We start from the raw sequence: 10492 nt of genomic DNA on the forward strand, positions 1-10492 counted from the left end.
AACCCTTGATAATTTATAAATTATTATTATTTTGTCATATCTTACACTGTCCGACATCTTCCTTCACCCACTTGTCTGTTGTCCATCCCCCAGGAGGGGGTTATATGTAGATCCTTGTAATCAGTTCCCCCTTTCTACCCCCACCTTCCCCCTACCCTCCTGGTATTGCTACTCTCAATATTGGTCCTGAGGGTTTACCTGTCCTGGACTCCCTGTGTTTCTAGCTCTTATCTGTACCAGTTTACATCCTCTGGTCGAGCCAGATTTGTAAGGTAGCATTGGGATCATGAGAGTGGGTGAGGAGGAAGCATTTAGGAGCTAGAGGAAAGTTGTATGTTTCATCATTGCTACACTGCACCCTGACTGGCTCATTTCCTCCCCATGACCCTTCTATAAGGGGATATCCAGTTGCCTACAGATGGGCTTTGGGTCCAGTGCTTTCTTACTCCAACCCACCCACATCAGAAGGAAGCACTGCACCATCTTCAAAATTGTTATGTTTGAGTCCCTTGGTGCAACCGCTGTGTCCATCCATCCGGTCAGGGTCTTCCTCTTTTTCACTGTCCCTCTGCTTTACCAAGCATGACGTCCTGTTTCAGGGACTGGTCTCTCCTGATACCATATCCAAAGAACATGACATGGAATTTCACCATCTTTGATTCTAAGGAGCATTCCGCTCTCTTGACAGCTCCTTGCAGGAGCATTGATTGTGAATCTAAGGAAAATATAATCCTTGACAACTTCAATCTTTTCTCCATTTATCGTGATACTACCTATTGGTCTGTGTGAGGATTTTCATTGCCTTAAGAAAACAAAGAGGGAATGTAGTGAGTGGATTTTTGCTGTTTCAAAAGATAGTTGACAGTATGATTTAAAACCTTAACATGTGCCTATTTTAATGTCTCATTAGTGATTTGTTCTACAGAAATAATGAAAGATGAATACAAAGCACTAGCTCGAAGATTATTCATGGGCACATTGTTAGTAGTCAGAAAATTAGGGCCAATCTAAATGTTCAAACCAACAAGTTGGTTAAATTACACTGTGGAGGAATATTAGCCGTGAAAAAAAAACGACCTGGCTGAAAGGTCATCGATTTGTCTGGAAGGGCAGATGAACCCTTTAGACTTGGTGGGGCCTCTCTACAATTTTACGAAACAAAACAGTCTTACCTCCCAGGCAAAAATCCAACTCGTGGCCAAAATTTGCCAGCCCTTAATATACATAAAAATTATTGAGATGTTTATGAAATAGTGGTAAGTGATAGGTGAGAATGTTTACGAATGTTCGTTCAGTGATAGAATTCTTGGTTTCCACGAGGGAGGCCCAGGCTTGATACCCGTCCACTGCCCCTCTTACACAACCACCATTCGCTTGTAGATGGGGCTGGTATTTGGTTAGGGCTCTGAACCGATTTCAGGGGAGCTTCCAGACCAAGCTCGACTAGGAAGGAAAACCCAGTGAGCTAAATCTGCCAGTTAAAAACTGATAGATCACAGTAAAGTCCAATTTACAACGGATCCAGGGGGTGGCCCAGGGCCAGATGGTGGTGTGTTCTGTTGTGCAGGGGTCACCGTGAATTAGAAGCCAGCTTGATGGCATCAAGCAACAACAGTGTGTTTGCACATATACATGACAAAAAATGATCAGCCACATTTAGGTGTAATCACCCACCTGTATGTTCTGGTGAGGAGTAAAAGGGGAGAGGGAACCCCACAAAACATCACAGGTTCAGTAGGCGCAATTGTACAGTGATAACAAGTAAAGATTATAGTAAAGTCAGAGAGAGCATGAGAGGTAAAAGATGGAGTCAAGTAATGGAGTCAGACGCAATTCATGGTAGCATTGCTCACCTCAGCCCCACTTGTTGGTCCTCATGGAGGGGACTTAGCTGCCAGAGTAGAAGCAGCTGCCTCGTCCTCCTCAGCCACCCTCCCGAGAACCAGGGAGCCTCCTTATTTATTGCTAACCACGCATCATATTACTTTAGGGGGATACATCACAGCATCATGCGTCACAGAGAGGGGCAGTACAATTCATCCTTGAACAGGTTTGAGCATTCTGGTGTCTCATACAATAAAACAGACAATTACTATCCTGGGAGGCATGCAAGCCCCCTGATAGCAGATAACAACTTACGTCATAGGGAGGGGTTGTAACATAGGCAATACAAGCAATAGGAGGGGGATGACCTAGGGGTGAACGCGCAATAGTAAGAGGAGGGAATAGGGGGCATGTGTGGCAAGATGGTAGCCTAAGCTTAGTCATCTTAGAGTGGTCCCGGGCTTGCCTATGGGCACTGCTTCAAGGGAACAATAACAGAAAGGACTGGGCCCTACTTAGGGTGAGTCAGACTATACAGTCTGGCCGCTCTAGATGGCTGATGTTAAGGAGAATAACCTCTGACCTACTTTCGCTGACCGCCTAGTGTACAGTCATACTCAAGCAGCTAAGTCTGGTACATATTATTGGGGAGACAGCTTAAGAGAAATCTTTCTGTTCCCCACATTCTGGTAGTGTTTATATTACGGTGTTGTTGTTAGGTGCTGTGGAATCTGCTCTGACTCACAGCAACCCCATACACAAGAGAACAAGCCACCAGCGGGTTCTGCACCATTACCCCCATTGTTCCTATGTTTGAGCCCATGGTTGAAGCCACCGTATCAATCTAGCTTGGCAAGGCTCCTCCTCGTTTTCACTGACCTTCCTCTTTACCAAGCACGATGTCCTTCTCCAGGGACTGGTCTTTCCTGATAATATGTCCCAAGTCTCACCATCCTTGTTTCCAAGGAGTAATCAGGCTGTATTTCCTCCAAGACAGATTTGTTGGTCCTTTTATCAGCCCATGGTACTTTCGGTGTTCTTTGTCAGCACCGTAACTCAAATGCATCAATGTTTCTTCAATCTCCCTTATTTTTTTAATCATTGTACTGGGGGCTCGTACAACTCTTATCACATTCCATGCATCCATCCATTGGGTCAAGCACATTTGTAAATTTGTTGCCCTCATCATTCTCAAAACATTTGCTTTCTGCTTGAGTAGTCTTCCTTATTCAGTGCCCAACTTTCATATGCACATGAGGCAATTGAAAATATAATGGCTTGGCCCAGGCCCATCTTAGTCCTCAAAGCAACATCCTTGGTTTTCAACACTTTAAAAAGATCTTCTGTAACAGATTTACCACACACTGTAATAAGGGATGAGGGAGGAGGGGGGTCTCTTTTCTTTTTGTTTTCATTTTTGTGCTTAGAGTACAGCATGAAAATTGGGAAAGTTATTGATTTCCATCCCAGAATCTTTCCTCAATGTCTTCGGGTAACTGTCTCTCTCTCTCTCACACACAAACACACACACACACACACACACACACACACACACACACACACACACGTACACGTGTATACATATGTATATATAGATGTGTGTGTGTATATATATATACAGTGAACCCTCGCCACTTCGCGCTTCGACTTCCGGCTTCACTGTATCGCGGTTTTTGCGTAACAGCGCATTCTCTGTCATTACTGCCACTGATTGGCTCATACTGTACATGCTTGATGCCATGAATAATATAATAAATAATAAATGATAATTGTAACGTCCAAAATGTTTTACTGTATTTTCCCTTTTTCGTTTAATAAATTGGGTAATACGAGTGTAATGGTGACTAAAGGGTGTTTTTTCATGTCCTCTATGCTCTAACTACGAAAATATTTGATTTACAAATAAGGAATCCTACTTCGCGGAATTTCATTTATCACGGTAGGGTCTAGAACCGATTAACCGCGATAAACGAGGGTTCACTGTATATGTATGTATGTATGTATTGTTTCCAGCTCTTATAAACTAAAATAATAAAATAATGCAACACTTTGGGCCATAAACAGATTAAGGAGAAAACAGTTGTCAGGCAGTATGTTAGACAGGATTCTCTAGAGAAACAAAACCAGAATACTTATGATTTCAGATATATTTATATAGATAGATATACACAACATAAGAAATTAAAAGCTAATTAGTCTACAGAGCAGTACAAATGGCTCTGTTCAACTCACTTCCATGAGACAGCGAATACATTGGCAGTCCTTCAAGTCTTGAGTGCCACCAGGTATAAGTCCTGGAAGCAGACAGCTGAGTCCTCTGTAGAGCAATTCAGGCAACCCGGCCACAGGCAGCAAACAGCAAGGCAGGTCACCAACAGTCAGCTAGATGACAGGGTCCGACAGTCCCCAGCTCAAGCGATGTATACTCCAGTAGCATGGGGAAGCAGGTGTTGAAGGAACCTCAAACTACAATGACACAGTCCGGGTTGGGTGTCCCACAGGTAGTGTAGCTCACAAGTTGAGGCAGAGAACCAGCTAAGGCAGCCGCACACTGGTCCAATCATCAAAGAGCAAGACACAAGAAAGGTGAGGGTCACTGAGCCATTTATCTCTCTGCCCTTCAATTAATCCCATTTGTGTTCATTGGCCAGGTAGGCACAATAAACCTACCTATCACAGGCAGTAAGTAAGCCTGTATCAGGAGTCACTATGGCAACCGTCCTTGACTGATACCGGGGTTTGTTTCTGTCTTTGTTTTCCTAACAGTATCCTTTGAACCACCAGACTTTGATATTCTTGGTTTCAAGGATCATATGAAGGTGTTGGTGAAGTTCCCCTCCTATGCTGCCCGGAACATAGACGTGGAAATGTTGCAGCAGTATTTTTCTCTCGTCATTGAACATCAGTCAGAGAAGATGGTCAAGAAGGTAAGTGCCTGTCTCTTGTGTACAGAGATAGGCAGTTCTGAGTTGTCAAGGAATGCTCTTGACGTCCTCTGTCAAAAAGAAATAGGTAGTCGCACAGCTCAAGTGAAGCGGTTGGGACTTTTATGTCATGTGGATTTGAGGAGCTAGGTGCCCGCAGGACATTCATTACAGAAATGCACGGCCATCGCCTAGCAGTGCCACCTTTAAAAGAAATTGCCCTGTACACACACAGCAAGGCACATGTGGAAGAAAGGTGCGTGGTGTAGACGGGGAGAGCTGCCAGATGTCTGCCCCTGTGAGAAAGGGGTGGATAGGCTGAACCACACAGGAAAAGTGTCTGCCTCTGCCTCCGACCCTCACACGAGGCTCTGTCTCCTGGTTTCCACGAAGTGGCTTTGGGAGGCATAAACAGTTTGTACTCAGCTGCTAGCCTAAGGGTGGCAGTTTGAAACCACCTCCCAAAGGGTAGCCGTCTGCTTTCATAAAGATTACAACCAGGAACCCGTATGGGGTAGTTCTACAGTGTAACACCCAGGGTCACCAAGAATCAGCATCAACTTGGCAGTAGTGAGTTGGGTTGAGTTTCCACAAAAGACCTAACTGAATGCCTGTAACCTCCGGATGAGCCTAGTGTCAGACAGACCTGGATCGTCAGTCATTAGTTCCCACACGTCTGGAAATGCGGGAATGAGTGAAAAATGGAAAAACTGCGTGCACCAGTGAGTCTGGCTGTAAGAGCAGATTGTATTTGCATAGCCCTTTGCCAGGTACAAAACACTTGCGGGTATAGCAGCCTACCCACTGGATACGAGGGACAGGTGTGGTTCAGGCGAAGAACACAAGAAGTCCAAAAGCCTGAGACTGGAGTGGACCTGCTAGCAGTGACCAAGGGAGGAAGATCAAAGGAGCAGAGTTAGGGAGGTCCTGGGGAGCTGGTGCATGAAGGACACCGGGTGTGTGGTGGGAGCCACTGAGGGTTTTATGCAACAGAGCAACTGAATCTGGCTTCCTGCTGGTGTGTTAAGAGAATACCACTGGGACCAAGCGCTCAAGTGGAAAGAAAATGCTTTGAAAATGATGATGGCAGCATGTGCACGACTGTGATAGATACAATTGATGTGTGGATTGTTATAAGAGCTCTAAGAGCTCCCAGTAAAATGATAAAAGAAGGAGGAGAGAAAGAAAGGAAAGACCACTGGGTAAATGATGAACGTTGAGCGATCAATTACATGTCTACTATGATCCAGATGAGAGATGATGAAGGCATGGCCCACTGGCGGCAGTGGGGGAAGTGAAAATTGATCGGATTCTGTGGCTGCTTTACGAGTAGACCTGGCAGTAACTCCAGATGGGTTGGATGTGCTGTGTGGGAGAGGAAGAAGAATTCTGATTCCAAAACATTCAGTAAAAGCAAAGCAGTGTCGCTCTCACCACTGGAGGGTGCAGGGAAGGTGGGGTGGAAAGGGGGAACTGATGACAAAGATCTGCATATAACCTCCTCCCTGGGGGATGGACCACGGAAAAGTGGGTGAAGGGAGACGTCGCACAGTGTAACATATGACAAAATAATAATAATTTATAAATTATCAAAGGTTCATGAGGGAGGGTCACCTGGGAGGGAGGGAGAAAAATGAGCTGATATTAAGGGCTCAAGTAGAAAGCAAATGTTTTGAGAATGATGAGGGCAACAAATGTACAAATGTGCTTGACACAATGGATGTATGGATGGTGATAAGAATTGTACGAGCCCCAATAAAATGATTAAAACAAAAAAAACAATGCTTATCTAACTGAAAAAAAAATAAGCAATGCAGTGTTACCATTAACTAAAGAGCCTGCATGGAGCAGGTCCAGGGCGGTGGGCATCCTTGGTTCTGTTATGGATGTGTCAAGTTGGAGATTCCTCTAAGGCATTCTGGAGATGTTAGGTGGGAGTTATTAGTCTGGAGTTCAGGGGGGAACTCGCCACTGAAGAGAGGTCCTCAGGGAGTCATTTGAATGCCACAAGACCAGGGAAGATCACTAGGGTGTGAAGGTGGAAAGAGAGAAGAGCAGAGCCCTGGGGCACCCTAAAATTGGGAGATCTGGCAAAGAACAAGACTAATAGAGAGTCTGAGAAGGAGCCACGAGCATTGTCAAAGGAGAACCAGGTATGTGTGGTACCCTGGAAGGCATGCGAGGAAAATTCCAGGAGAGTGTGATCCTCAGAAGAGCCATGGTAGCATAGTGGGTTATATGTTGAGCTGTGACCCTCAAGGTCAGTGGTTCAAAACCACTAGCCACTGCATAGAAGAAAGATGAGGCTTTCTGTTCCTGTAAAGATTTACAGCCCCGGAAACCCACAGAGGAAGTTCTACTCCGCCCTATATGGTTGCTGTGCGTCAGAATGGCCTGGGTGGCAGTGAGAGCTTTTTATTTTGTTTTGTTTTCAGTTTGGTGAACTGTAGGGTCACATGCTGCAAGTAGGGAAGTTAGAAGAGGACTCCGACATGGTGACTGCATTTAGCAACATGGAGTCAGGAGTTTTGGTGATCAGAGTGACAGGAAAGAGGCAAAATGGAGATAAAAGGAGAGCTAATTCTTTAGGAACACTTCAGTAAAAAGGAAGGAGCCCTGGTGGTGTACTGGTTACACATTGGGCTGCCATCTGCCAGGGTCAGCAGTTAGAAACCACTAGTCACTCCTCGGGAGAAAGGTGGGACTTTCTACCCTGGTAAAGAGTCACAGCCTCAGAAACTCACAGGGACAGTTCTACAGTGTCCTAGAAGATCACTATGGATCGGCATCAACTCAATGGCAGTAAGTTTGATTTGAGTTTCTCTAAAGGGGAGGAGAGACATGAAGTGGGAAGGAGGTCCAAAGGGAGTGTGGTAGTTACATAATCTGTGTCAACTTGATACCATTAAGAGTGAAGGGGTGGAGTCTGGCCTGTCAATCAGGTTGCAGCTTGATGACCTCATTTGGAGGTACTAAGGAGATAAATAGCTTACTGGAGCCCAGACACACTCTCTTTGCTTCATCTTCCTGCTGACAAGACACATGGAGCTATCCTGATGGAGCCAGACCCTGGAGCTGGAGGAGTCACGTGGAGACCCCAGCCAGCGCTGACATGCTTCTTCTGCCACTGGATCCACAAGACTTTCCACCCACTGGCTTGTGATGTTCCTGCATTCGGTGACATAGCATGTGTTGCATGAGTCTGAAGAGGACTTTATAGGTTGGAATGGGACACATGGACTAATATCGGACTTATGGACTTGATCTGGACTGAGTTGGGATGTTTTCTAAATGTTCAATTGCTCTTGTATATAAATCTCTTTCTTATACACGGATGAGTATCTAAGAATTTGTTTCTCTGGTCAACCCCAGACTTATACAGGGGGGAATTTGAAGATGGGAAAACGCAGCACGTTCATATGATGGGGGGGACAGAGGGGTGGGAGTGGATGTGGGGGTATTGCTATGCTAAAGCCTAACCCTAAAGTAGGAGGGAGTGGGTGAGATCTCTGCAGTATACAGAGGGATTGGCTTTGGTTCAGAGCAGGCATGGTACCTTCCCAGTCACAAGGGTGGAGGAGTGGGCATCCTTGTGTGTTGGAATGTAGGCCATGGTGGATGCGTCCACTTTCACAGGGAGCAGGAAGTAGGGACTGAAGCCTGCTCCAGAATGCACAGGGCAGCACCAGGTTGGGAACCCCAGTACTCTGACCCCAGGTTCTCATGTTTGGCCCCTGGGTGAGAGACCTTCCCCAGGCTCTGCCCCTGGCCTACTTTTTCTTCGGTACTCATTGTCATGCATGAGTTTTTAGGGAATCCCTTCTGCTTCCAAATCCACGCACAGACCAAACTCACTGCTCTCACGTCAGTCCGGACGCATCGTGACCCTGTAAGACTGGGCATATCTAACTGTCCCTATGGCTTTCCGAGACCATGACTCTTTACAGGAGTAAAAAGCCCAGGAGTTGCTGTTGGTTTCAAACTGCTGACCTTGCAGTTAGCAGCCTCATTAGAGAACAGAAAGGCAAGAATGTTAATTTGAGGACTAAGGTGCACCTGACCCAAGCCATGGTATTTTCAGTCGCCTCATATGCATGTGAAAGTGGGACACTGAGTAAGGAAGGCTGACGAAGAATCGATGTATTTGAATTGTGGTGCTGGGGAAGAGTACTGAAAGGACCGGGGACTGCTGAAAAACACACCACCAACTCCGTCTTGGAGGAAGTACAGCCAGTGCTTCTTAGTGGCAACGATGGCACGACTTCATCTCACTTACTTTGGACATGTTGTCAGGAGACACCAGGCCTTGGAGAAGACATCGTGGTTGGTAAAGCGGAGGGGCAGCGACGGAGAGGAAGGCCCGCATCGAGATGAATTGACACCGTGGCTGCAATGACGATCTTCAAAGTAACAATTGTGAGGGCGGCTTGGGACCGGGCAGTGTTTCCTTCTCTTGTGGACAGGGTCGCTCTGGGTCGGAGCAGACCCAGGACCCTAACAACAACATGTGTGAGTGTGTGTAGACATGTGTACATGTAGTTTTGTGACAAAGTTGCTTGCCCTTTCTGCCTAGGCCTATGGTATTTCTATTGTTCCCTGTTTAAAGACAAACACCCCAAAGAGGTAGTAGGGTCTGTGCCTTAATTTCTGAGTCCTGCTGTACCAGATACCACCAGTGAGTGGCCTTGCCCTTGCTCCTCGCTCCTGTGTGTGCATGTATGTGAGTGCTCAGGCGCATGTACACGCATTTCAGCTTCTGTTCCTTAGTTACCGCCACAAGGCATCTCTCTCTCTCTCTCTCTCTCTCTCTCTCTCCATCAGTGCAGGCTTGACTCTGTGCCTGCTGCTGCTCCGTGTACCACTCAGAACGAATTAGGTTTAGGGTCTACCCTTCACTCACATCACCTCTTTAACATCACCAGGAAACCCACTGCCCCACGGGAGGGATTGCATCCAACACATATTGGGAGGCTTAGGATTCCAGTACATATTTACGATGGGGCCAGGGTGGGGGTGCAGGGAGGCAGGGAATTGTAGAATCCGTAGTTTGTTTTTTTCCAAATGAAATTAAGTTCTTTCTAAAAGACGAATGATTTTTTTTCCTTATTGCGTTTCAGCACAATCCCCCAATACACGGAAACCTCACGGGAACTCTCACCTATGGCATTGACAAGTTAATTCCAAACACAAACCACTGCGTATCGGTTTATTTTGAACCAAAAGACCTGGGACAATTAATAAGACCCAGCTTGAAATGTGTCCTCCTTCCTGGCCAGGAATCAGGTATGCTCATGTTTGAAACTTCAGAACCTGTTTATCATAGAACAGTGAAGGTGTGTCTCTCAGTAAAGCCCCGGAGCGCAAGATCTTTCCTGTTGGCCAGTCACTTTCGGGGATGTTCTCATAATGTAGGGGCAATCAGATATCTACCTTTATACAAATCTTCCTTGTAGTTCACAGAGTCGGGACTAAGTTCAGTGCAGTGTGTCGGTGCAAAATAAACGTAACCCGTTGTCATCGGTGATTCTGATTCCTGGCAGCCCCTCTGTGTGACAGAATAGAACTGTGCTCCACTGTGGCGCGCGGATGACACGGCGCAGCACGGACCGAGACAAGAATGGTCAGGACCCTTCTGGTAGATGCAATCTGCGAAGTTTATTGACGCTGCTTCTGAGCCCGAAGTCAGCTGCGGAAGACCCCAAGCTCCTAAAACCCCGGGTATAAATACCCTGCTCGGTGACGTG

At 46.3% G+C, this 10492-nt stretch overlaps 1 protein-coding gene across 2 annotated transcripts in view; it reads left to right on the forward strand.

The window, feature by feature from the left end:
• Nucleotides 1–10492, forward strand: part of IFNAR2 (interferon alpha and beta receptor subunit 2) — a 49902-nt gene that overhangs the window by 30123 nt on the left and 9287 nt on the right. For both annotated transcript variants that reach the window (XM_045284865.1, XM_045284864.1), the window contains exons 6-7: nt 4591–4751; nt 9866–10031. In XM_045284865.1, the coding sequence (XP_045140800.1) occupies nt 4591–4751; nt 9866–10031 (327 nt within the window). The remainder of the gene's footprint in view (nt 1–4590; nt 4752–9865; nt 10032–10492) is intronic.

Source organism: Echinops telfairi, unplaced genomic scaffold, assembly GCF_000313985.2.
Source record: "Echinops telfairi isolate 266 unplaced genomic scaffold, ASM31398v2 ScPeMD7_7469;HRSCAF=8507_0, whole genome shotgun sequence".
NCBI classification, from domain to species: domain Eukaryota; kingdom Metazoa; phylum Chordata; class Mammalia; order Afrosoricida; family Tenrecidae; genus Echinops; species Echinops telfairi.